General features: G+C 57.0%; 1 protein-coding gene across 2 annotated transcripts in view; it reads left to right on the top strand.

The window, feature by feature from the left end:
* The window catches only part of H6PD (hexose-6-phosphate dehydrogenase/glucose 1-dehydrogenase), a 35,608-nt gene extending 18,169 nt beyond the window's left edge, over positions 1-17,439 (top strand). For both annotated transcript variants that reach the window (XM_033843716.2, XM_033843714.2), the window contains exons 3-5: positions 414-531; positions 12,243-12,512; positions 14,223-17,439. In XM_033843716.2, the coding sequence (XP_033699607.1) occupies positions 414-531; positions 12,243-12,512; positions 14,223-15,586 (1,752 nt within the window). In that variant the 3' untranslated portion in view covers positions 15,587-17,439. The remainder of the gene's footprint in view (positions 1-413; positions 532-12,242; positions 12,513-14,222) is intronic.
* Positions 17,440-26,940: the final 9,501 nt, after the last annotated feature.

The following is a 26,940-nucleotide window of genomic DNA, read 5'->3' as shown; positions in this document are numbered from 1 at the left end:
GTATTCCAAAGACAGGTCCTCAGGCCACTTGCCCATCCTGGTAGGTTTTTTCACTTGTTTATGGGAAAAATTAGAAAAACAAAACCAAAAACTGGATGGTATTCAATTTGAAGCTTTTCTTGCTCCATTTTTAGTGTTAAAATATCTCTTTTATTAAAAATTGATGATAATAGAAGATAGAGAATCCTTAAATATTTTCTTTCTTTGCAAACTAAAAAGCTGGTAACCCTGTATAGTGACGGAGAGGCTTCTGGAGTCCTTACTGGGCTGTGAAGCCCTGGCGTCCAGGGACCGCTGCTCCCGAGAGCGTCTCTTCTGAGCAGGGGGCAGAGAGGCTGGGGGCCCTTCCTTGGGTCAGGATTCCCTCTTCGTCCTGAGAGGAGCCACAGCACCACAGTCTCCTTCCCTGGCAGGTGGTGGCCCAGATCCTGCCTTTCCGAGACCAGAACCGCAAGGCCCTGGACGGCCTCTGGAACCGGCACCACGTGGAGCGGGTGGAGATCATCATGAAGGAGACCGTGGACGCAGAAGGTGCGTGAGTGGTCGCCGCCCCGCGTCTGCTGCGAGGCGTCGGCCCGCAGGACTGGAGGGTCTGCCAGGCCCCCGCGCCTTGGCCAGTGCTCAGAGGGGAGCTTTTGCCGGTGTGTGGTCTCCCTCCAGGGCCTGCCGTGTGCCCAGCTCTGGGTCATGCTATACCCCGGGGTGCCTGCAGGCAAAGCCCACATGGTCATCGCTGCCCTAAGGGAGCGTGCAGTCCTGTTAAGCAGCCTTGGCCCAGGTGCTGAAACACTGGCCGGCAGTGAACCCTGGGAGGTAAGCTGGCTTTCCTGTGAGTGTGGTGGAGACCGGCAGCTCGCACGAGGGCTCCCGGGCTCGTACGCAGTGCTTGTACCAGCGGCCCCCTCTGCCTTCTCCTCCCCCCTGCTCGCCTCCTGTCCCTCCTGTGCATTCGCTCTCAGCTCACTGGTCACTTGGTTGGGGAGCCCTCTGCTGACCGTCCCGACAAGGTCCGCTTCTGCCGCACACTCAGAGCGCACGTGCCTCCCTTCCCTGCCCCTCTGCGCTCTTGGCCTCGTCTCATCCCCGCCCCATCTGTCTTTCCCAGCTCCTCGCTGGTACCTGGCACACACCTGGGAAGTGCTGACCAAACACCACAGGAATGAGCGGTGTTGACCTGGGAGTAGGGACACCTGAGTGTCAGGCCTGTCTCTGCATCCGAGTGACCTCAGCACGCCCATTCCTGTCCCTCATCTGTGAGGCCAGTGGCTCGTGTCAACAACAGCAGCTGAGGCCCCTTTGAGCTCCAGCGTTCCGTGATTCCATCACGTCTTGTGAGCATTGACTGTGTGTGTTCAAAGCATCGGTTCTAACCCCAAATCATTAAAGCTAATTCTTACTGTTTGCTGATGCCCCCAGTAGCCATATGAGATGGGCACTGTTATTAGCTTCCACCTACAGACGAGGTTTGGTGACGAGCCCAAGGTCACGGCCGGAAGTGGTGGAGCCGGGTCCTGGTCCAGGCAGTCTGGCCCCGGCACCAGGCTCTGCACCACTGCAGTCAGCTCGTCCCCACCACTGTGTTCCGCAGCCTGGGCGGCAGTGCTGGAGGCCACCGTCCCCACCCCACAGTGTGTGCCTGGGTGGAGGGGAGGGCCCCTCGGGCCTGGATGGGGGACCAGGAGGTCTGTCTCTTTCTCTTTCCCTTGGTGACTCTCTTCAGCTTTCTCCCCTTTGTCTTTGAACGTGTGTTTAGTGCTATAGAAGCTCTCTGGGGGCTGCAGTGATAGAGAGGTGTGAAACCCAGCCGCAGTCCCCTGCTACCTCAGGGGTTCACTGGGGGAGGGAATATATCAGGACAGGCTCCACAGTGATGATGCAGGTGGTGCTTTGGGGCCGGGGCGCTGGGCTGGGGTGTCAGGCAGGAGGCAGCCCTCGAAGGGCTTTGCTGTCCTTTAGGGGAGCTGGGTTTCTCCATCTGGAACCCATATGAGAAAAGAGGTGCTCTCCCCACTGCCGTGAGCCTTCGTGGGTCTCGGGGATCCTTCCCAAGCCTCCCACGTTTCCCCTCCTGTCCTCAGCAAGGGCTCAGGCCGTGGGTTTCCTCCTTGTGCCTGTGTGTGTTGGGTGTCCTGGCAGGACTGAGGGCTGGGCTGTGCCCTGGCTTCATCTGCAGAGAGATGAGCTATAGATCCGGCACTGAGAGTGTGGGGCGGGACGGGAGGAGGCCTCTGTCACCCCAGCTGTGGGCCAGGGGCAGGGGCCAGCACCTCTCTGCCTGGGCTTGACACGGGGTCTTCTCTCCTAGCCCATTTCTGGTAACTCCTTCCCGGGCCCACCCTGGGCTGGGGAAGAGCCGTGATGTCTGGAGTTACCAGTTGGCGCTGTTGCCTCTTATTTCTTCCAACCCTGCCACCCCATCCTTCTTGCTATCTGATGTCATTTGCAGGATCCCTGCGGAGCCAGGGGCTAGGCAAACTGCAGGCCTGCTTATCCTTGCGAAGGTACCTTTGGATGTTGGAGAAAGGAAAACAGAAGGCAAAACAGAAAGGCAGGGAGAGGCCTGGGCAGGTCTGTTTGCCACGGCAGGCCTACGGCAGGGAGAGTCTCGGGTTTGAAGGCAATGTAACAGCTGAGGTCCAGGAAGGAGGGTGACGCCGCGCCTCTGCCTTCAGGGCTGCTGTGTGTGACCGAAGCTCAGGCCCTGTCGCCTTCGGGGTGTGGGCTCCGACAGTGGATCTCACGGCTGCTAACCCCAGAGCACGTGCTGCTCCACTTGGCCCAGAGGCAGAGAGAGACAGAGCAGGGCAGGCGGCGGGGACCCACCAGCCCTGAGGGGCTTGCAGCCAGAGGGGGATAGTTCAGCCCACTGTCCTTGTCAGAGGTGGCCAGCAGGACTGCAGCTGTCCTGGGTGCTGGGTCTCCCTGGTTGGCCCATTTATCTGCTGGTTGGATACACAGGCATTGGTAGTGATGGTGGGATGACTTCCTGCCTCTGTGCTCATCCCCGCAGGGTGGCGCTGTGGACCTGGGTCCTCGGTAACAGTGAGAACAGAGGGTCTCTTCTCCTCTGTGTCTGTGTCTGTCTCTTTCCCTCCCTGCCCCCCACCTTCTGTCTGCCTGTCTCTCTTTCCGCTGGGGCTCGGGGACCCGGGATGCCAGGCTTCTCTGCATCCCGAGGAGGCGGCCTGGTACAGCCCTGTGGCCCCAGCACGGATCCTTGCTCTCCCCTCTGCGTCCTGTTTTGGAGCCCATCCCCCAGGGAGGTCCTGCAGGAGCTGGGGACCCTGCAGCCGCCCCACCATGGCCAGTAGGCCCCGTCCCAGCACATCAGGGCCTCGGCTGTGCCTCCTCGTGGGGTTGGGGGCAGGAGGCTGTAGGAGGAGAGACTGCCCTCCCCGCCAGAGGTCACAGTGTCTTGATGTCATTTGATGAGCTCAGCAGGCCAGCTGCCGCAGCAGGACTGAGCATGGCCAGCAGGCGTCCAGGCAGGATTCCGAGCCGCGTGGTCTGGCCGTTAAGCAGAAGGACAGAGTGTGGCGGCACTCCCCCTCCCCCGTCCCCCTCGCTGACTCCTGCGCCAGGAGGCCCGGGATGGCCCAGCTCCTGGTGGCAGCCTAGACTGCGGCCTGAGTGCTCAAAGGGAGGGGCTGTGGGCGCTGGCACGGGGGCTTCTGAGCTGCACGGTGGTTTGGATGTCTCCCCGGCCCCCAGCCCCACCATCCAGGCCTCCGGCTCCCCGGCTCCGTGGCCGTGGGAGAGGGTTTTCCTCCTTTTCTGCCGTAGCCCCTGGCCCAGAGGAGTTTGCTGCAGTCAAGGCTGCTGCATAGGCAGGAGGCGGAGAGAGCAAAGGGGAGGCGGGAGGAGAAGTGGTCCTTCTGCAGCCCCAGCGCTCAGCCTCATCTGGGGTACCCCTCTGGGGAGTCCCCGTCCAGTGAGCCCCTGAGCGTCACAGAAACCCTGGGTACCTGCCGGGGTCTCCTGAAGCAGCACTCCGGGCCGTCCAAAGCGTGACCTTATCTGGGCCACTAGCCTGTGTGTGGAGGTGACCCCTGCCGGCCCTCATCGCGGCCACTGGGAAGGGCTCTGCTGAAAGGGGGGCTGGTCGCTCATGGACTGAGGTGCAGCTGTGCAGACCAGGCTGCCCTTTCTTCCGGGGGTGCTGGGATGTGGTCCCAGGTCGGTGGCCCCTCAGAACCCAAGCTCCTAACCACTGCGCCTGCAGCCCCTCTGTCCAGGCCGTCGGCAGTTGGCCTTCCTGTCAGGGTGTGCTCGGGCTGTCTCTCTGCTGCCCTAGATTCCCCTCTGGCTGGAAGGCTCTGTTTTTTTTGCAGGGGAAAGGAGGGAGACTTCTTGAGGACAGTGTAGCTGTCACTGCTTTGGGAGGGTCCCTGTTCTGACATTGGCATGATGCCCGTTGACCTCTGAGGGTTGGAATGATCATTCCGTACCCCTCACTGAGGGACCAAGGCAGCCAGCATCCTCCCAGGTACGGACCAGCTGTCTTGCCTCCCAGCCTGGTGTGTGAGGAGGGGCTGAGAGGTCGCTCAGCTCCCCTACCCGCCGTCTGTAGGGCTGTCTGCAAGGTGAGCCCAGGGCAGCTGCCGGGCCTCCGGCCCGTGGACCCTCACTCTCCTTGGCCCTCCACCTTTTTATTTTTAGCCGTCCCAGAAGCTACTGGTAGAGATGGCAGCTGGCTTTTAGTTTTTTTTTTTTTGTTTTGCTGGGAAAATCCGGATCTCCCACAGTGTGGAGGCAATGAGGAGGGGGTTTCTGGTCCCAGATCTGAAGGCTGCATCTTCAGCACAATCTCTATGTAATGATGGTAACCCCTGTTACCTCTCTCTTGGGATTGTTTTAAGGATTAAAGCAGATAATGTGCATGGAAATACTCTACAAAAGGAGATGCTGTTCTCCTTCCAGGTTGGCAGGGAGGGGAAGCAGCAGTGTTCTCCGTCTCTCTGGGCTCCACGTGGCTTGTAGGTGACTTGTGTTGGGTTATATAAAGACCTGTAATGGATCTGCAATTCTCTCTTATTCCCAATTTTTTTTTTTTTTTTTTTTTTTTTCGGTGCGCGGGCCTCTCACCGTTGTGGCCTCTCCCGTTGCGGAGCACAGGCTCCGGACGCGCAGGCTCAGCGGCCATGGCTCACGGACCCAGCCACTCCGTGGCATGTGGGATCTCCCCGGACCGGGGCACGAACCCGTGTCCCCTGCATCGGCAGGCGGACTCTCAACCACTGCGCCACCAGGGAAGCCCTCTTATGTCCATTTTTCACATAATATTATCCTCTCTCTCACTTACATATGTATTTAAATTTCCATGTATTGACAATTTGCATAATATATACCTTTCAGTAGCTCTGTGTTTCTGTTCAATTCTGTTTATATCACAGAATATGAATTATTCTATTATTAGGCATCTCAGTTTCCACTTTTTGCTATTTTAAATAGTACTTTGCACGCTTAAAAAAAATTAAGATACGATTGACACACCGTAAAATTTACCCTTTTTTAAAGCGTACAATTCAGTAGTTTTTAATATATTCACACAGTCACGCAGCCATTATCTAATTCTAGAACATTTATGAGTGTTCTAAAAAGTATTTCTTCTTAAAGTATACTTCTGAAGTGGAATGACTAGGCCTGAAGGGTGAAAATGACTTCATGGCGGTCATTACCTTATCGGACTGTTTTCCAGAAAATTCTCAACAGCAGTGTCCATCACTAGTGGTATTCCTACAGCTTTGCCCGCATCGGGCGCCCCCGTCTCCCCTGTTCCTGCCGGTTTGGTAGGTTTGCAGCAGCTCTTCTCAGGCGTGTGGGACACAGCTGCTTCTGCCTCATGTGGGGTGCCGCCCCGTGAGGTTTCGGAGGGCAGCACGACCAAGGGGCAAAGTGACGGGTCTCCTGTGCTTGTGATCCTGTGACTTGGACGAGCTCTGGGTTTCAACAGTTTGGGAGCCAAGTTCATAGGGGTCTTTGTTCCTGTCGTCCCACCTGGTCATGCTTTATTCTGTCCTTGTTCACGTATTGATGGGTTTTTACCCCTCAGCTTTCAACCTAGGAAGGATGCTAGGAGTCATTATGGATCATTTTCAGGAAAAATCAGTCCACGGTAACTGGTGGTAACCAGAAGAAATCACATTGTTGGGTGCCGTCAGGAGGACCAGCCCCTACCTTCCTCTCCCTGCCTGTCCCCTCCGCCATGAGGTGCGAGCGCTGGGCCTCATCACTCCACGTTAACTGGAAGTACAGCTAAGCAGGAAGGGATCAAAGTCCACAAACGTATGGGCGGTGCTAAACACAGGCGCACCTCCACCCCATCCCGAAGCTTGAGATTAAGGAATGAAGGAAGCTCTCTTTTACACAGCGGGTAGTAAACCTATGAATGCGTTCTCCCCAGGAGTGAGAGAGGATAAAAATAGGAAGGGGGCCTTTTAGGGATTTGCTGAACTAATGACTAGTAAGCAGATGACAGGGCTTTTTAAGACTTTGCTGTATTCTCTCCATAAAGCATTCGTCTGTTCTCAAAGCTTTAATTATCCTCTTTACACTCTTTAATCTCCTGTATTTCATTGATTCTAAGACACACATTTTTACATATTTGAACCTCTCTAAAGCTGGGTTTACCATTGATGGGGTGATATCGTTGAATTGGCAGCCTGTTTCTTAGTGGTGACAAAATAATGATGGTTTCACCATCATTGGCATCTTTGATGTGATGAGATTTAGTCTATCTCCAGCATTCATTGCCTTCCCAAGCCCTAGTATCATACCTCCAGCTGCCCTTGAGATATTTTCACCGGGTGTGTATCACCACGTCAGACCCAGCAGATTTAGAACTTAAACCACCATTGCATTTTTCTCATGAGATACCGTCTGCTTTTTTTAACTTCTTTATTTTCAAATGGTGAGCATTCTCTGAGTTGCCCAGCTGGTAGCCTTTCTCTCACAGCCCCTGTAATAATAATGCTGGCCAATGTTCATTAGTGTTCCCTGCGTGCCAGGCACTGTTCCAAGCCCCATTAATCCTCACAGCAGCCCTACAAGGCAGGTACTGTGACCAGTCCTCTTTCATATGTGACGTGGAGCCACTCGCCCGGGGTCACAGGGCTGAAAGGTGGCAGAGTGGGTCCTCGAACCCGAGCAGCCTGGTTCCAGAGACTCCGGATCACGACTCCTGCACTGCCTTTCATGGATCCAGCCCGTGACCGTGCGGTCTTCACTCACACACTGAATAATGTCTCTGTGTTTCACTGTTTGCTCTGGCCCCTGTTGCTTCCTTTGATTGCAGCAAAAGCTGCCCCGTTGATTTCGTTTCCACCAGTCCCTTCTCTGTTCATCTTGCCAATCAGAGATGGCTTAATCTTCCCACAGCGCCTCCTTCAGGGGTCCACTTCCCTACTCTTCACACCGTTTTTTAAAAAGTTTTATTGATATACAACCCACATATCATACAGTTCACTTATTTAAAGTTTACAATTCAGTGGGTTTCGGTGTATTCACAGAGCTGGGCATCCGTCACCACGATCAATTTTAGAACATTTTCATCACCCCGCAAAAGAAGCTCCGTACCTCTGATTTCCCCCTGCCCCCAGCCCCTGGCAACTGTGAACTTACTCTCTGTCTCTGTGGATTTGCCTATTCTGGACATTTCATGTAAATAGAACGTACAGTATGTGACTTTCTGTGTCTGGCTTCTCTCACTAAGCGTAATGTTTTCAAGGTTCTCTGTGTCAGTGCTTCATTTCTTTTTCTTGCTGAATAACATTGTCATGTGGATGGATGTACCACATCTTATCCGTTTATCAGTTGGTGGACATTTGGGTTGTTTCTACTTTTTGGCTATTGTGAAGGGAACTTTATTTTTATTTATTTATTTATTTATGGCTGCGTTGGGTCTTTGTTGCTGCGCGCGGGGTTTCTCTAGTTGCGGCGAGCGGGGGCTACTTTTCGTTGCGGTGAGCAGGCTTCTCACTGCAGTGGCTTCTGTTGTTGCGGAGCACGGGCTGTAGGCGTGCGGACTTCAGTAGTTGTGGCTCGCGGGCTCTAGAGTGCAGGCTCAGTAGTTGTGGCGCATGGGCTTAGTTGCTCTGTGGCATGTGGGATCTTCCCGGGCCGGGGCTCCAACCCGTGTCCCCTGCATTGGCAGGCGGATTCTTAACCACTGCGCCACCAGGGAAGCCCTTGGCTATTGTGAATAACGCTGCTCTGAACATTCATGTACAAGTTTTTCCGTGGACATATGTTTTCATTTCTCTTGGGTGTGCACCGAGGAGTGGAATTGCTACAGTAACTGTTTGACTGGTGAGGTCAAGAACTTTTAATAGCTCCTCAAAGCCCTCCGTCTAGTTTCCAAAGCCCTTTCCATCTGCTCTTGGTATCTGCTATTCCGAGTCACAGCCTGGCCGCTTCTGCCAGACCAGGCTCACCCTCGCTGTCAGACCCGCGTGTCGGGGCCTCTGATCTGCGGCTCATGCTTCTCCCCCCAACTAGGACATGGTCCAGGGGCAGAGTCAGCCCACACATGTATTTCTTTGAGACACACAACGGCTTAAAAAATCGGAATTATTTGTGCAAGTGAGACTATACTTGATGATCCAGATTTTCATGTTCTCTAAAAATTGCAAGATTTGGTCACCGTGGGCCCACATACCTGTGAGGTACCCCCCGCCTGACTGCAGCTGAGGGACACAGCCCTACCTTGTCCTTCTCACACCTTTCCTGGCCTGCTAGGTGCTGGGGTCCCTGACCTCTGACCTAGACCCATCCCTCCAAGGCCCAGCTCGGCTTGCTGCCCATCGCGCTCCACTTCCGAAAGCCGCTGGAGCTCGCGCGGCTCAGCTCCACACAGGAGGCTGTTCAGATGGGAGTGCTGGGTGGCTACAGGGGGGCTGTGACAGCACGAAGAACTGCAGGCTCTGGGGCCAGCTGCCTGGGTGCAGATCTCATGTTTACCCCCTTCTACCAGCTGTGTGACCTTGGGCCAGTTACCTGACTTCTCTGAACCTCAGTTTCCTTACAGTTTAAAATGGGGGTAGCAGTAGGACCCCTTTATCTGTTGTTACTGTGCGGGGTAAATGGACTGATATACATCTGTTATTATCAATATTATCGTTACTGTCTTTTTCCTGATGTCTTCTCAGTGATAGTGTGCGAACTTTGGAGACCAGACCGCGCCGGGGCTGGGAGCTCAGCCATGGCTTCTCAGCGGCGGGCACGCCGGGCTGGTTGTCCTGTGCGTCTGGGGTTCTGCCTCCTCGGCCAGAGCTGCAGCCTCACGCTCCACCCCGGAGGACGAGGGCACCTTCCCACGAGCCGGCTGTGGGCCTCACTTCCTGCCCCGCAGCGCTGGCGCCGCCACCAGGCCCGGCCTGTGGGGCTGAACTCAGGGCAGGTGGTCCCTGCTCCCCGTCCAGCTGGCTCGAGAGAGATGGCGAGCTGGGTCAGGGCAGGTGGGCCGGGCAGGTCTGAACCGGGAGCCACTTCTTTTTGTTTGTTTGAATTAAATATTGACCAGATAAAAAAGAATGCTTACACAATCTAGGGAAGATACGCAGAACTGTGTGTGACGAATGCCAGGGTACCTGCCAACCTTGTGTCCCTCCCCCAGTCCCTGTCCTTTGCGTTCCAAGTTCCAGGTGGACTTTCCCCTTGCTTCTCTTTATTGGTTCTATGTGTGTCCGGTTCCCTAAACAACGTGCCGTTTCATTTCGAAGAGCCGTCACACTGTGTGTGTGTGAGAGTCGAGTCTTTCTGTCCCTTTAACCTGCATTCACCATAATCTCTCCAGACCTGTCTTCTAATAACTGACTTTATTTCCAGCTGTTCCTAATCCATAAAACCCATCTATGGAATTTCTGATTCCCCTTGTATTTTCCATTGATTGAAATTCTGTTTATTCTGGTCATTTTATGTCATAGTTAGTTTTTAGCAAAGCAGTCAGGTTTCTTTCCTCGGCACTGTGCCTTTGAGGTGGATTCCTGACCACGTGTGTGTGTTCACTTTCTCGGCCGTGCAGTGTTCTGCGATGTGACTGCAGCAGCGCCTCTGGTGCTCGGGGTGCAGCAGGGAGCAGACAGATGCAGTCCTACTCTGATGGAGCTTCAAGGGTTCCAGGGAAGACAGATAAACAGGCACCGAGTTAGTCAGGTGAACTGGCCAAAGACAGGACCCCCAGGAGGGGAGGCCCGGAGGTCGGTAAACATCTCCTAGAAGCTGAGACCCGAAGGAAGAGTAGGAGTTGCTGGGTGGGAGAGCGGGTCCCATCTTACAGGTGGCGCCCGTGAACGCCGGGTAAAGACTGCTCTTCCTACTGTGGTGGTACCTTTTCTGTACGTAAGGCTGTGATTGGCCCAGATTTTGGCAAGTCAGCTGAATGTGAACATGTCGTCTGAGCTGCTGTGCCTTTGAACCCTAAGCCTTTAGACCACCGCGTTGTATGTACTTGAGACACTGATAATCAGAGTTCATGCCAAGGTCTGGAGGAGGGAGAGTAACGTGTGTGGTTAACCAGCTCCTGACTCTGCTTGTCCTAGCCCTGGGCCTCTGATTCTTTCTTCTCGCATAGAGCCAGGACAGTCCTGGTACCCTCTGCGCAGGATCTCTTGGGTGTGACGGGGACAGTTGTGGTACCTCCAGGATCTCGTGGGTGTGACGGGGAAAGTCGTGGTACCCGCCGTGCAGGATCTCTTGGGTGTGACGGGGACAGTCATGGTACCCACTGTGCAGGATCTTGTGGGTGTGACGGGGACAGTCGTGGTACCCTCCAGCATCTCGTGGGTGTGACGGGGAAAGTCGTGGTACCCGCCGTGCAGGATCTCTTGGGTGTGACGGGGACAGTCATGGTACCCACTGTGCAGGATCTTGTGGGTGTGACGGGGACAGTCGTGGTACCCTACAGCATCTCGTGGGTGTGACGGGGACAGTCGTGGTACCCGCCGTGCAGGATCTCGTGGGTGTGACCGGGGGGCGGGTGCCTAGCATCTCCGCACTGTCCCAGGCACAGCAGGCGTCAGTGTTGTCACTGCCGGGCTCTGTGATCAGTGTTCTGTGTGTCACCCTCTTTTAGCCTCTCAGTAACTGTCCACCGGGCAACTTGCCGTCTCCACCTGTATGTCTAAAGCTTAAAACGAGCTCCTGGTTTCCCCTCTACCAGACCATCCCTCTCCTAGTCTCCTCATCTCAGTAGATGCCGCCGCTGCCCGTCTTTGCTCAGGCCCGAGTCCTAGGAGTTGTCTCTGGTCCCTCCCTTGCTCGTGCTTCCCCGCATCGGTCAGCGGGCCCAGTCAGTTCTGACCCCAGAAAGGATCGTCCGCTCCGTCCAGCTGCCCTTTCGATGCCGCTTTAGCCCAGGCCCCACCGTCTCCCGCTGGGCAACCGCACAGCCTCCTCCTCGGTCTCCTCTTTCTGTAGCCACTCTCCCCGCAGCAGGCCGGGCGTCCGTGAATGTACGGAAGAGCTTGTTGTGTGCTGCTTCCGACCCTCCAGTGGCTTCCCCTGAGCTTAGAAACAAGTCCAGCCTCGTCTCCAGGTGCTCCGAGCCCTGCCCTCCTGCCTGCTCTCTCCCGCTCACCTCCTTCTGGGCGCCTGGCGGCCGAGCTTGTTCCTGCCTCAAGGCTTTTCCTCTCGAAGCTCCCCTCCATCCGGAATGTTCTCCCCAGCTTCTTGCAGGGCTGCCTCTTCAGGTCTCAGAGGGGCCCGGCCGTTCCCCTCTGTCATGAGCTCTGTCTGTAATGTCTTTGTTGGATTTTCTCCCTCCCATCTTCCCTCCCTCCCTCCCTCCCTCCCACTCACTGTAAGCTGCCGGCAAGGACCTGTCTGTTGCCCGGCGACTCCTGCGCTTGGTAGGGGGTGGCAGTGAGCCCCATTTGATGGCAGCATGCAGAGCAGAGACTCAGAAGTCAGGTAACTCGTCAGGGTCACGTGCTAGCAGGCCGCCCAGGCCCTCGCTGTAACGCGCAGGGCCAGACCTGATGGCCAGGGCCCAGGATCCGCGCATGCAGTCTGGCCTCAGCAGGGACCAGAGCCTTCCCCAGGCAGGTGCCCGGAGACGCCCAAGGGGCCTGACACATCCTGGCGGAACGGTTCTCGTTGAAGGGAGGTGGCTCAGAGACGCTGCGCTCCTTCCTCCCCCTGTGCTGCCCTGTGGCCCACTCTCCGCACTGGGGACCCGAAGCACAGGTGGGGCTCCTGGCGCTCGTCGGGGAGCTGCTTACGACCTTCGCCCTCCTCCCATTCAGGTCGCACCAGCTTCTACGAGGAGTACGGCGTCATCGGTGATGTCTTGCAGAACCACCTGACCGAGATCCTCATGCTGGTGGCCATGGAGCTGCCCCTCAACCTCAGCAGCTCGGAGGCGGTGCTGGAGCACAAGCTCCAGGCCTTCCGGGCCCTGCGGGGCCTGCAGAGGGGCAGTGCTGTCGTGGGCCAGTACCAGGCTTACCGCGGGCAGGTGCGCAGAGAGCTGCAGAAGCCAGACAGCTTCCACAGCCTGACGCCGACCTTTGCAGGTGGGCTCTGGGGCTGGGCACGGGCTGCGGGCCGCCCCCACCCCTATCCCCCAGACGGAAGCACTGCTCCCAACCCGGACGCCCTTCAGGTTGGGTTGGAAGGGACTTGAAGTGGGGTTTTCACAAGGGTGCTCCGTGGCGAGTAAGAAGTACCCCTGCCTCTCTGACCTCCCGCCAGCTCAGAGCCGCGGGTCACCTGCTGGCTCCCTCTGGGCGGAGGACACCTCAGTGGCGGTCTCCATTCAGTCCACGTCCATGGATCCTGCCCGGGCTCGCCGGTCTGGGCTCAGACCTCGCTTTGCCCTCGTGGAGCTTACATCAGCCCCCAGAGAGGCTGCAGGCCTGCCCGCTGCAGCCGGGGGCACCCCCAGTGGGCAGGTGCCCAGCGGGGCCGTCCTCTGGACGCTTCCACAGGCTCAGAGCTTTCTGGGGTAGCAGCCGCCACAGCCAGAGCAGCAGCTGCCTGTCGGGCACTGACCACGTGCCGGACTTTATGTACATTATCTCATTTAATCCTCACTGACCACGTGCTGGGCTTTATGTACATTATCTCATTTAATCCTCACGTGGACAGACGCATCAGGCAGGTGTGATCATCACGCCCCGCTAGAGGTGAGGAACCATGAGGCTCAGTCAAGTTGCCAAACCTTGCCCAAGGTCACGCAGAGATAGTACGTGGGAACTTGAGTCTGGAGGGCACTCGGCGTCCGGCTCTTACCGCCGTGGTCCCCGCTGCAGTCCTCCTCACCTGCACGGCAGTTCCCCACTGGCCTGTGGCTGCGAGCCCTGTCCACCCTCCCCTTCTCCCTGTATGTGACGGCCTCAGCACGTCCTGTGTGCTCTGCAAACAGGAAGGAAGTCCGTGTCCCTAGGAACCCACAGCCCCTCAGTCAGGATCGCTGCTGCCTTGCCCACCCTCCTTGAGACTCCTCTCAGAGCCTCTGGGTTGGAGCCTCTCAGTCCAGTTCCCCTTTGCTTGGGGACGATGACTCTGAGAGGTGCCTCAGGGAGCTGGGTGTCCGAGGTGGCCCCAGAGGCTGCTTTTCAGCACCGACTGGGCAGAGATGGTAACAGAAGAGGTGAAAGATGGGGGTGAGGCCAGCGAGGCCAGGGGTGCCCAGAGGAGGGCTCGCAGAGGGGAAGGCTTGCTGGCAGGAAGGAAAGGAGAGGAAGGCAGGTGGGCTGAGAGGACCTGGTTCTTATGCTGGAGCATCACCTCCACTGCCCCCCGTCGCCCCAGGCGTCCTCGTGCACATCACCTCCACTGTCCCCTGTCACCCCAGGCGTCCTCGTACACATCACCTCCACTGCCCCCCGTCACCCCAGGCGTCCTCGTGCACATCACCTCCACTGCCCCCCGTCACCCCAGGCGTCCTCGTGCACATCACCTCCACTGCCCCCCGTCACCCCAGGCGTCCTCGTGCACATCACCTCCACTGCCCCCCGTCACCCCAGGCGCCCTCGTGCACATCACCTCCACTGCCCCCCGTCACCCCAGGCGTCCTCGTGCACATCACCTCCACTGTCCCCTGTCACCCCAGGCGTCCTCGTGCACATCACCTCCACTGCCCTGTCACCCAGGTGTCCTCGTACACATCACCTCCACTGTCCCCTGTCGCCCCAGGCATCCCCGTGCACATCACCTCCACTGTCCCCTGTCACCCCAGGCATCCCCGTGCACATCACCTCCACTGTCCCCTGTCACCCCAGGCGTCCTCGTGCACATAGACAACCTTCGCTGGGAGGGTGTCCCTTTCATCCTGATGTCTGGCAAAGCCTTGGATGAGAGAGTGGGCTACGTTCGGATCTTGTTCAAGGACCAGGCGTACTGTGCCCAGAGCGAGAAGCGCTGGGTCCCGGCCCAGAGCCACTGCCTTCCTCAGCAGATCATCTTCTACATTGGCCATGGTGAGCTGGGCGGCCCAGCCGTGCTGGTCAGCAGAAACCTGTTCAGGCCCTCCCTGCCCTCCGCCAGCTGGAAGGAAGTGGAGGGCCAGCCTGGGCTTCGCCTCTTTGGCCGCCCTCTGTCTGATTACTACGCCTACAGCCCTGTGAGAGAGCAGGACGCCTACTCCATCCTCATCTCTCGTATCTTCCACCGCCGGAAGGACTCCTTCATCACCATGGAGAACTTGCTGGCTTCCTGGGTCTTCTGGACGCCCTTGCTGGACAGCCTGGCCCACGAGGTCCCACGCCTCTACCCAGGAGGAGCAGAGAATGGACACCTGTTGGACTTTGAGTTCAGTGGCAGCCACTTGTCCTTCTCCCAGCCACCACTGGAGCAGCTGGTGCTGGGGCCGGATTCCGCTCCGATGCCCAGCGACTTCCAGGTTCTCAGGGCCAAGTACCGAGGCAGCCCGCTGATATCGGCCTGGCCGGAGGAGCTGATCGCCAGGCTGGCCGGCGACATCGAGGCTGCAGCTGTGCAGGCTGTGAAGCGCTTTGGCAAGTTCCACCTGGCACTCTCAGGTGGCTCGAGCCCCGTGGCCCTGTTCCAGCAGCTGGCCATGGGGCACTATGGCTTCCCCTGGGCCCACACACACCTATGGCTGGTGGACGAGCGCTGCGTCCCGCTCTGGGACCCTGAGTCCAACTTCCAGGGCCTGCAGGCTCACCTGCTGCAGCACGTGCGTGTCCCCTACTACAACGTCCACCCCATGCCCGTGCACCGGCGCCAGCGGCTCTGCGCCGAGGAGGACCAGGGCGCCCAGGCCTATGCCGAGGAGATCTCCACCCTGGTGACCAACAGCAGCTTCGACCTGGTGCTGCTGGGCATGGGCACCGACGGGCACACGGCCTCCCTCTTCCCTCAGTCCCCCGTCGGCCTGGATGGCAAGCAGCTGGTGGTGCTGACCACGAGCCCCTCCAGCCCGCACCGGCGCATGAGCCTCAGCCTGCCCGTCATCAACCGCGCCCACAAGGTGGCGGTGCTGGTCATGGGCCGGATGAAGCGCGAGATCGCCATGCTGGTGAGCCGCGTGGGCCGCGAGCCCCGGAAGTGGCCCATCTCGGGTGTCCTGCCTGACTCTGGGCAGCTGGTGTGGTACATGGACTATGACGCGTTTCTGGGGTGACGGTTGCCTCTGCCCTTCGCTCACCCCCGCGCCTTCCTTCACCCGCCCTCTCTCTGCCCTCTCAGTCCTGCCCCAGCCCGCGTGCCCTGCTGTCTGGAATCTGATGCCTCGTGGTCAGGCTCCCGGAGACGAAGGACAAAGGCCTTCCCCAGCCCCCGTGACCGTCCCTGCCTAGGGTACACACCGGAACAAGGAAGAAATGGAATCTCTGCCCTTGAGAAGCTTCAAATCCAAGTCAGGAGAGAAATGTCCACCTTAAGAAAAGACCTGCAGCAGCTACATGCGAACACCAACCAGCGCAAAATAGGACGGTCTGAAAGCTCCCCGCGTGAGCAGGAATGTGGTGGGCCGAGGTTAATGGGGGGTTTCCTGCGGGCCGGGCCCCTTCGACCAGCTCTGGTGGAAAAGCAGAACGTGAACGGTAGAGAGCAGGAGCCCAGGCGCCAGTGGCCCTGTGCCCCCCACACAGCAGGCTGCCGGGAGCCCTCAGCTCTGCTCCATCCCCTTCCTCCTGAGCCTCTGACTCAGCTGCTGTCCTGTCTCCTCCGGGGCCACCTCCACCTGCTCTGCATCTCGGGTCTCTTTCTTTTCAGTCCCGACCATGGAGATCTTCCCACCCCCTCTCTGTTTCTTTGCTGTCCCTCAGACGCCCCATTTATGGACAGATGATGATGACAGTAACACGGTGACAAACAAGGTGTTAAAATGGATCCAGAAATCGTGCGACTGGTTTGCAGCTCCTTTCCTCAGTAGATGGATTTCTCTGATGGCAGGAGGCTCTGGTTCCCCAGCTCTGTCGGGGAAGACCACTGCCCCCATGCTTGCGCTCCTGTCCCCAGCCAACTCTGCGTGAAACACACTGGAGATAGACGATCAGGCCATTCCAGGGATCCCACGTTTAGGAGGGTCCTTTGTGTCTCAGGGGACTTCCCAGTGAGTGTTTCCACTCTCGGTGTCCCCTCTTGTTTTACCTGGGAAGATCCAGTTGAATCTTTCTCTGACGGTGACATCTCATTTGGGGGGAGAGCTGTGACATCAGGTGATCGCGACCATCCAGGTGCTCTGATCTGACCAGGCTGAGCCAGGCCTCCCTGGTGGGGCCCTGCAGCTCATGTCAGCACTGGCTGCCCACGACCGTCTCAAGGACTTGACTGATGGTCAGTGCCGAGGGCGGCTGCCGCCTGCCCTTCTCATACTACCTCGTGGCGGCATCGGCCTCCTGTCTGCCGGTCCCTCCTGCCAGCGCTCACCTCACCACTAACGCGTTGCTGAAGATCTGGGGGACACCAGCAAGCTTCTCGTTAAGAGCAGGTGGGTAGTCCGCTCCTGAGAAGCCATGGGTCAGTAATACCTGTTTTTCTGAAACCCCCAAGGCAGGGGCGTCTCCAAGATTCTTTTTTAAAAATCAAGCTTCTCAGGACACTTCTTCTTTTTCTTTTTTTTTTTTGGCTGCGTTGGGTCTTCATTGCTGCTCGGGCTTTCTCTAGTTGGGGCGAATGGGGACTACTCTTCGTTGTGGTGCACTGGCTTCTCTTGTTGCGGAGCAGGGGCTCTAGGTGCACGGGCTTCAGTAGTTGCAGCACGTGGGCTCAGTAGTTGCAGCACGTGGGCTCAGTAGTTGTGGCTCACAGGCTCTAGAGCGCAGGCTCAGTAGTTGTGGCACACGGGCTTCATTGCTCCGCGGCATGTGGGATCTTCCCGGACCAGGACTTGAACCTGTGTCCCCTGCATTGGCAGGCGGATTCTTAACCACTGCAGCACCAGGGAAGCCCTCTCAGGACACATTTAATTTTTATTTCAATTTCCCACATAGCCATGTCCCCAAGATATGTCAATAAAGGATAAGACAGGTGTTTCGGTGTAACTGTTTCCCCATCTTACAGTCACATTTTGTATCAGGCAGATACATCTGATCAGGCAGATACAAAGTGTCAAGGTCACAACAAGGGCTTTCCTGGGTGAGGAGGAGCATCATGAAATCTGTTTCTCTACATTTGATTGTTTACACTTTCTTCAAGGCAATTTACACTTCTTCAAGGATTTAAAAGAGTTCTTGCTGTGATTTGAGATGTGTGCCTGTGAGGTGGGCGCTGGCAGGGGGCCCTGCACCTGTTGATATTTGGCTTCCCCTGGTCTCCAACGACCCGGTCCAGACAGGACATCTCTCTTTAGGCCAAGAGAGCTCACCTTGGCCAAAAAGAGCACAGTGCCGGGGTCAGGAAGTCTCCTCTCTTTCTGAAGAGTCAACATTTTTTTTTTTTGCTTGCGGTACGCGGGCCTCTCACTGTTGTGGCCTTTCCCGTTGTGGAGCACAGGCTCTGGACGCGCAGGCTCAGCGGCCATGGCTCACGGGCCCAGCCGCTCCGCGGCATGTGGGATCTTCCCGGACTTTAGCTTTGATGCACCTGGTGGGCCGGCCTGCAGGAGCGGACACGTGGTTGTCGCCCGAGTGCCGCCTCTGGCCACGTGGGGGCGCCCTCGCACCATCCCTGCTGTCTGGAGCGCGGGGGCGTTTCCCCTACGCGCAGGTTCCTGCGCTTCCCGGGCCCCTTAGCTCTGAGCAACGCCCCCACCCCCACTCCCCACGCCCCCCGCCCCCGCCCCCGCCGTCGTTCTTTAGGAACTTCCTCTGCGAGAAAGAAGGGGCCCTCCACATACCTGAGTGTTACTGCAAGACCATTTCTGAATAATAGTGAGTCACTGCGAGCCTGAGCCTGGCACGTCCTATTTTCAGAGGAGCGTGTTGCCTCAAAATGTACTTTCATCTGTGGAGAGCGCCTCTAGGGGCAGGGGCAGGTTTCCTTTCCGGAATCAAGTGCTGTCTTAAAGTCACACCAGAAAGATCCACTGGGAGACACTGTCGTATTCCTGCTTCCACCTGCTCCCTTTCCCCTTTCCCTCCCTTGCCCCGCGATGGTGGTTTTCAAACTGTTTGGATCATGACGCACAGCAGAAAACACACTTTAGGGCATGAGCGAGGGCTCACGTTCATGCATGAATCTACGTCTCAGGCAAAAGTTTCATAAAGGAATTCTCACTCTGAGAATTCAGGATACCTTCTCTAATTTTTACTTTTAAAAATGCTGCTTGTAATTTGCTAAAATGAGTTGATCTATAGTTTGAAAAGTGCTGCTCTAATCTGACTTTACCCTGTGGTATAAGCCGAGGCCCCAGGGTTTGGAAGGGAGCACATGAGTCCAGCTCACACAGGGAATGCTCATGACTGCACTGGGACTGGTACCCACGCCTCGGACCAGTCCCAGGGGATGCTGCGCCAGCCTCTGTGGTGGGATGCTTGCTTCCTCCATCACGAGGGAGGGGAGGAGTAGGTGTTGAAGGCAAGGTGACCAGAACCCTGGGGCTTGTGGGAGTGATGATGATGTGCCTTTTACAGAAGGGTGATACGTTCCAGGCTCAGTACTAAACGCTTTGCACTGTGTGGCCTCATTTAATCTTTACAACAATCCTGTGAGGAGGTGGAGGAATCCTGATTTACCAATGATTTTGAAATTGAAACTGGAGTTGTCTAATGACAACAGGCCGGTTGTTCTAAGCCAGACGTGGACCCCAAGCCTTCAGGGTTCTAGACGTGCGCTGCCACCACCTCCCCAGGGAGCTCGGTGCAGCCGCGGTTCCCAGAACCCAGGCTCTCGGAGCAGACCCCACGTCAGAGGCCGTGTGGGCCTGTGAAAGGCAGCAGGGCCCCTCCTCCCGGAAGCCGGGTCAAATCCCCATCTCTAGAGCAGGCGTTACTACCATTAGCTGTAGGGAAAGAATTTGGGACTTTCCGGGTTGCTGTAAGCTAGATTCTGATTTTGCTCCGGGAGCAAAGTTTTCTGTTAACCACAAGTTTGAACAGTCCTGTTGACCTGCCCGGCTTCTCATTCCTCTGCAGACAGTGCTTTCTTCCCAGTCCTGGGCCTCCCGCGGAGCAGCACAACCCAAGCTGTCTGCCAGCGGGCGCTGTTTCACAATGCTCCCTGGAGGGCCGCTGTTCCGGAACACAGGGCTTGGTCTCCCCGGTCTGGGGGCTTTCTCCTCCCCATTTGTACAGAGAGCTGGGGACGGTGTGACTGAGAAAGGGAGGGAGACGCCTCTGCAGAACCTCAAGGGGCAGCTTCCTACAAGTTAGTTTTCAGAAACGAGTTTTTTTTCCCTCCACAGAAATACGTGCCACCTGCAGGAGCAGCTTCTGCGTCAGCTTTACCAGCTCTGTTCTTATCCTTAGGAGACGGGCCCTGCGGACCTCAGCCCATTGGTAGAGAAGTTGCCGGGCAGCGTGTCCGTGTCAGAGAATGAGCAGGTCACAGGAAAGGCCAGTGGTGACACGAGGGGGAGCTGGCCGTGGCGGCAGGCCCACGTGATCAGCGCCTGCCTGCCCCGCAGACATAGACTCCGGGGAGTGGGGAGGCCCTGGGAGGCTGCCCGTGTGGCCCACGTGGCCCACCAGGGGCCGTGCCTGCTGAGCGGAAGAGCAGCCCCATGCCCTCAGCCCTCCCACGGCGCTGCTCTGGGCACCGCAGACCTCGGGGCTGCAGCTGAGCACGTGGTGCTCGAGGCGCTCACTTTGTTCAGGGCGATTTCCACGAGGAGGAGGGTGGTTCCTCCAGCCTCCTCCACATTTGGTAGCTGCTCAGAGCCTGGGACGAAGAGCTCTCGGAGGCCCCGAGCATCTTGGTCGCAGTCATGGATTCGATCCTCTAATAACCCACCCCTCTGCCCCCGTGGACTGGCCAGTGTCGGCCCAGGTGCCAGCCTGCCGTCCGAGGTCCATCTTCCGTTGGTCACTTGAAGTTTCAGGTTGGGCGCCAGTGTGTGCTTTGTGGTTCTTTGCTAGGTAGTGTCCACATGAGATGAAAATCCCACTTCCCACCCTTCCTGCTCTAGAGCAGGCTGCTGCCTCCTGTGTAGATCAGCCTTCGCCGGAGGAAGCCAGCCACACACAGGCCAGCCTGTGTTCCCGGAGGACATGCGTCTTCCAGGACATCCCGGGACCCTCTTCTAGGGGCGCGCACTCCCGGCCTCGCACCGTCAGCAGCTCGAGGTGGGGCCGGAGTGAGAAACTCCCAGGATTCCGAGGCTCATTGCGAAGCAAGGCGCAGGCTTAACTGAAGCTGTTGTCAGCACCAGAGAGGAGTAGCCAGAGATTTGAGGAGGTGCTTCTGATAGCACAGCCAGCCAGGGAAAATGATCCCTTTGATGAAACTTCCTCTCCAGCCAACTTTCGGGAGAGCCCATCTGTTTGCAAAGCGGGTCCCCAGCGCTGTGTGTGTGTGTGTGTGTGTGTGACCCACAGAAGGGGAAGGGCGGGGATCTAGATGAAGTACACTGCTTTTATTCTTGATTCCCAGGATGGTCTTTGTTTAAAACTCTTACCTTCCTCTCAGGTGTTTTAAAAGCAGTCTCTGCATCTTTTCTGTCCCTCCAGCGTGGGAAGGGATAAACACGTTTTCAGTCACTGAAAGCTGCATGGGGTATGTTTGAACGGCGAGTAGCTTTGAAAGTGGAAGTGTAAACAGAACTACATATATTTGTCAGTTTGGGTCTTTAGCTGTACCCCCACAGAAGTCTAGACTTGAGTACAAGAGGAAAGGACCCTGGAGGAGCTGGTAGTCAAGGGCCCAGTTGCATCCACTTCTCCGAGATGTGGCCTGTACACTCTGCCCCTCCTGGCCCTTCATGTGGGAGAACGGGCTGAGAACAGACACCGTGGGCCCTCTGCTGGGTCCAAGAGCCGTCGCTGCCCATGGCTGAGTGAAGGGCCTCGTCTCCAGCACGTTGGCGCCGTGCTTAGCAGCAAGTGCCAGAATGAGACCTAGATTAGGGCGGGGGGTGGGCGTGTGGGCACTGAAATCAGGGCATGTTGCAATCTGGGTCGTGTCCGTGCGTGCTGTCCCGAGCTGGGAGAGCCAGCACAGCGCGAACTTTTGCCGGGAGAGAAGAGAGACAGGAAGACTCTTTTCTCAGAGGGCCTGTCTGTTCCCTCGTGTGCTGGGAGACCGTGGACGTGAACACCTCCACCCCCGCCCGCCGCCAGTGGCAAGAACATGCCATGCCTTTCTGCAGAGACAGAAACCGCCCCTGGTTTTTATGGAAATACTGCACACTTTTAACGATGCCTCTGACAATGAGACATATTCAGAACAGAGTTTTTAAAATGCCTTTTTGTATGTCAAATGTACCATGTATTCTTTTAAACAATGAAATCGTTTTGCCAAAATTCATGCTTTCATTTTCTCTGGGAGATGGAGTGTGACGGCTGTGTGTGTGCTTGGAGCAGGGGGTGGCGGGGGAGACCCAGTTACCCCCGTGCCCATCACAGGTGGGACGTCTGAGCAGCCAGCTGGTCTCCACTTGCTTGAGGGCCCCTGGGCTCCTGGGAGAGACAGTGGGAGGGCAAGACGACTGGGTCTCATAGGTTCCCAAGCAGTCTGAGGAAAGCTGTCCCCTTACCCCCCGTCAGCCTAGCTGGCAGCCCACCAGCGGACAGAGCCTCACCCGGAGGGCGCTCGCCGTGCTGTCTGACGGGGAGGTCAGGACGGAGCACCTTTGGAAGCGGCAGCGCCTGATGCCATCATTGTCTTCTCTTGCGTTCTCTGCCATCACTCCAGCCTGTGTCATGATCCCAGGAACACAGGGTCCCGGGGGAGTCGAGTGAAGCTGCAGGACCACTGGGGATGCACACGCCAGGGATTTGTTGGTTGTCGTCCGTGGTGTGCAGGACCCGAGCGGGCCTGGAGGCCTCATAAGGCGGGGACGGGAGCAGCGTGCACGTCCAGAGGGGGTGGGATCCCGAGGGACCGAGAGGCACAGATGACAGACACACCCAGAGCCCCGCCCCCACCCCCTCGCCCCCGGGAAGAAGGGAAGGCCCGTGGGCAGTAGTGAAGGCTGCAGTCACATCCTTGATGGAGCCTTGGCCTGGGAACACACGGAGCACGCATGCCCTCGGGGAGGGCACCCAGAGCTGGGGAGCGTGCCCGGGTCTCTGCTGGTGGCCTCTGGCTGTGCCAGCCGGTGTCAGCCTGCCTGCCCCAGCTCCCGACACAAGGGGACAGCGCGGCTCCGGCTCCCCCCACTCCACACCGTCCACCCCTCACCTGTCCGGCTGAGGACCAAGCCTGCAGACTCCAGCGTCTCTTGCATTTCGGGTACTTAGTGCCCTGCGGTAAATGTGTGAGTGAATGAAGGGCAGTCATGAAAGCAGGAGAGGAAGCATCAGCTGCAGCTGGCAGAGCTCTTGGATGGCCCAGGTGTCGTGGTCCAGGCCGCCTGGACACTTGCTGTGGCCCCTTCTCCTGAAGGAGACGCTCAGCAGGACCGTCTGCCTGGAAACGCACAGAGGTGGCCCCAGCGGCCAGGGCTTGGGACCGGGGCTGAGTCACCAAGAGAGGCTCAGGAGGGTCCACCAGCAGGACGCAAGATGGGTGTGCGGGCCCCAGGCCCGCTGTCTGTGGCTAAGGAGAGGAGAATGGGAGCCGGCACCTTGGACAGGAGCTTCTCAGCCGGGGCGGCCAGCGGAGAGGCGGGACAGGACGGGCGGAGGATGAGGCAGGGGTGGCAGCCAGAGGGGGAACCCGGCCTTGGGTGGTCATCTCTAGAGGAGACTGGACCTCTTGCCTTCACAGGGGGCTGAGGCAGAGGGGGCAATGAAAGGTGGTCCATCCATGTCGGGGACCAGCGCTTGTCGGCACTAGAGGGATGGGGTGGGAGGCATGACAAAAGCAAGGCAAGCTCTGAGCCCCACGCGTGGCGATTTTCCCACTTGCTGCAGGTGGAGAGCAGGGCTGGGAGATTGGGGCCAGCTGCCAGGCACTGGAGGTGAGGGCCTCGAAGCCCCGGCTCTGCTCGTCCGTCCGCTGCCCTGCCTCACCCTCTGCTCTGCCGTCCTCTTTCCTGTCCCTGGCTTGTGGGAACCCATCATCACATTATTTGCTTGAAGAAGCATTCTTGGAAATAAAAACCGTAAAACTAAGCTCAGTGCCCCCTGCCCACACACACCTGTTCCATAAACCTTTACTTTTCAATTACAGAAAAAAAAAAGGAAAAATACGGAAAAAAACGCAAAGGCACAACTACAAATCCATGCAGATTACTTCCAGTCAGCATTAAACACTGTAAGATCTTTGCCTGCTGTCTTTTTTTAAGGAAAAACATCACAAATATTTTGGTAAAATAAGGCTTACTTATTATAAGTGAATTCATAGAGTGCCAAAAAGTACACAAATGAATGTTCAAAAAAAAAAAAAATCACTGCAGCCCAGTCCCCTCCACTGCAGAAATGAGCAATATTAGCAAAAGGTGAACCAAAGCTCGTGTCCTCCTGGAGCCTCTCCTCCTCGTTCTCTTGATCCCTCCATCTGCCCTTTATTTTGGGTGGTCCGTCCGTCCGTCCATCCCTCTTCGAGTTCCTCTTTCTCCTCCGCACCCTCTTCACCAGCAGATGGCTCAGTGACCTCCTCAGCGGCGGCCGACGCAGTCCAAGCGAGAGACCTCGTTTCGCTGATGGTCATCAAGAGATGACCGTCGTCAAGACCTGCCGGCTGACACTGAATCTGGGGGACCAGGTCAGTGTCCGCCGACCCTGAGAGTGAAGCCCTGGCGGGGGTCGGGGGACTGCTGCTTTCACTGCTGTCTTGTCCTCTTCCTTGGTTGCCTTTGTGAATTTCATTACGTGGCCCCCAAAGCTGAGGTCTGTCCCCCTTCTCACTTCCAATCAAGAGGGGAGGCAGTTTGGAAAAGGTGAATTGTCTCCCGTTTGGATTTCTGTTTACGTATAAAAAAGACACCACTAAAAACATGAAATAGAGGAGAGTTGTTCACAGCGCCTGCCACCCTGCCTAGTAATCGTTGTCGTGTCCAGCCACCTCCCTCGCCCACGAGACTCTCATCTCAGCGGTCTCTGTCGTCACACTTTTGTGTCCTGCTTTATTTCATGTTTATCTCATCGTGAGCATTCTCCACGCGTCCTCATGGCCTTCATACTTTGTTTCCACGCAAGCATGAGATCCATCAGCTGATAGCATCCTGTTAACAGGTCCTGTCCTCTGTGGTGGAACGCGTAGATTATGTCTAGCTTTTACCTGTTGGAAGACAGTGCTGCAGCAAAGCGTACTTAGAAGGCAAAAACCCTTTTTATTCTTTTAAAATTACGGAAATGTGAGGTTTAAAAGGACCCGGTACACGTGAACGACTTTGTAGTCGAGAAACAAACCCTGATATGACAGTAATTATAGCCACAAGAATAATCAGTGGCCTAGGAAGGAAAGGAGGGGAGAATCTGAAGACACAGGAGGAGGCTGGAAACCTCTAGGTCAGAAGAGAGAGGAGGGAACCATGGGGCTGGCACAGTCACAGGCTGTGTCGGGAGCACGACCCCTGAAAAGAGAAGTGAGAAGAGGCTGCAGGCCAGGGCGCCAGGCCCAGAAATCCTCCTTCAAGAGTTCTTGAGCCCCTGGTGCTACACTTCGGGTTTCCAAGCCCCTGGATCCCCAGGCCACTTGCTACTTTATTGCTGAATGGTGGCCATCACTTGCTACTTTAACCCAGACTCCTTTGGTCGCAAATGACAGAAACCCATCTCAAACTAGATCTGAAAGAAGAAGGAAGTGGCCGGCTCCTCTTCTTGGAAGGCCCAGGGTGGGAGCAGCTTCAGCCGGGCTGGGCTCAGGGAAGTCAGCCAGTGTCACCAGGAAGCTGTTAGGCTCTCCTTTCATTAGGGCTGCCAGATTTAGCAAATAAATCTACAGGACGCCCAGTTAAGGTTGAGTTTCAGGTAAAGAACAAATACGATTTTAGTAGCGGTATGTCCGAGGCAACATACGGGACAGACTTAGACTGAAACATTATTTGTTGTTCATTCGAAATGCAAATTTACCGGGGTGGCCTGTGTTTAATCTGGCGATCCTACTGTGCACGCTGGCTTCACTCCTGCCTCACGTACCTGGCCTTCCCTGGGAGGGATGGTGGTTGCCGGCAGCTCACAGCATCTCGATGGCCCCGGGACGCCCAAGGGAGAGAGGGCCTCGGGCTCACGGCTCTGCCTGGGACACCCTGGGGAGGACTTGGTTGGGTCCAGCAAGGGTCACTGTGGTGGCGGCACCGGGAGGTGCCTGGAGAGCCCTCTCGCTTCCCTCCCCACCCCATCAGAGCACCCCGAAAATTCTTGGATATGAACAGTTGAGGTTTTCTCAATGTTTGTCAAGTTCTGGGCAATCAGTGCAGCCCGAAGGCAAGTACTGGGCTCCCCTTTTTGATCAGATTCCTGCCCCAAAGCCCCTCCTCGTGGGAATTCGGGTGGCACCCATCTCTGAATTGATCACTGGATGGGGATGGGAGGCAGTTGCCCATCTCTGGGGTGTTGCGATCAACGGGTGGGTCGCTCCCAAAGGAGAAGCAGATGCGCCCAGACCCACGTGGACCCACCACGCAGGCTGAACGCACGCTGGAGAGCTTCAAACTTTTCACTCGGTGCCTTCCGGTCCTTAGAAATCAGGGCCGTCCTGTGAACAGAAGTGACCACTTCAGCAGCTGTTGCTCCGTGTTCCGGAGAACGGAACATCCACCCAAAAGTTTTCTAGTCATAAAGCTGTTTCAGAAGCAAGTCATCCTCCAAGAAGCCCAAGCTGAGAATCGTGTTTACAACCAGTTTTCAGGTCATCTGCTCCGACGCCCACCCGTGTCCGGGAGCAAAGTGAGAAGGGGAGGCGGGAGGGAGTGTCCACAGGGGTCCCCGTGCTCCTCAAGGTCAGCACAACCATGGTACTTTCCGTGCCTTCTCCTCAGCAAACGCTAAAATTACTCCCAGTGCCTCAAAAAGTCCAGGGCAACAACGACCTCTCCCATTGCAGCCGTGGTTTGATTCTTTGCAAATATTATGACTTCTTGTGCTTCTGTGGCGGGTTGTCACAAAATCATAAAAGGCGGGGTAGACGGCCAGGGACGGCAGAGGCGCAGGTGCCCGTATCTTGAATTTGAGCGACGTTCCAAGCTGGTTGAACCCAACAGACGGGCTGCGAGGGGCTGCAGGTGCTGTGCACCGGCCATCTGAGGCGGGAAGGTCCCTGGGCTGGACCTCAGGTGACCCGGAAGCAGTTTGGGGCCGGGGTCCCGCTGCAGCCTCCCCTGTGAGGTTTGTGTCTATGTGTCCCCAACCTGGGGCGGCCACCCTGGCGACTCCATCACAAACAGGCTCGGTTTTTCCTAGAAAGGGACTCTCGTAGCCCGTGCCTCTCTCCTTGCTCTCCAGGTCTCCCTCTCCCCACACCCCAGCGCCCCAGAATCCACCCAGCAGCTCTGCTCAGGGATACCTGCTGTACCCGCTCAGCCTGGCCCAGCAGGGAGGCCGCCCCTCT

This window comes from Tursiops truncatus, chromosome 1 (assembly GCF_011762595.2).
Source record: "Tursiops truncatus isolate mTurTru1 chromosome 1, mTurTru1.mat.Y, whole genome shotgun sequence".
NCBI classification, from domain to species: domain Eukaryota; kingdom Metazoa; phylum Chordata; class Mammalia; order Artiodactyla; family Delphinidae; genus Tursiops; species Tursiops truncatus.
The sequence above is the reverse complement of the archived record's forward strand: the minus strand, read 5'-3'. Positions and strand labels throughout refer to the sequence as shown.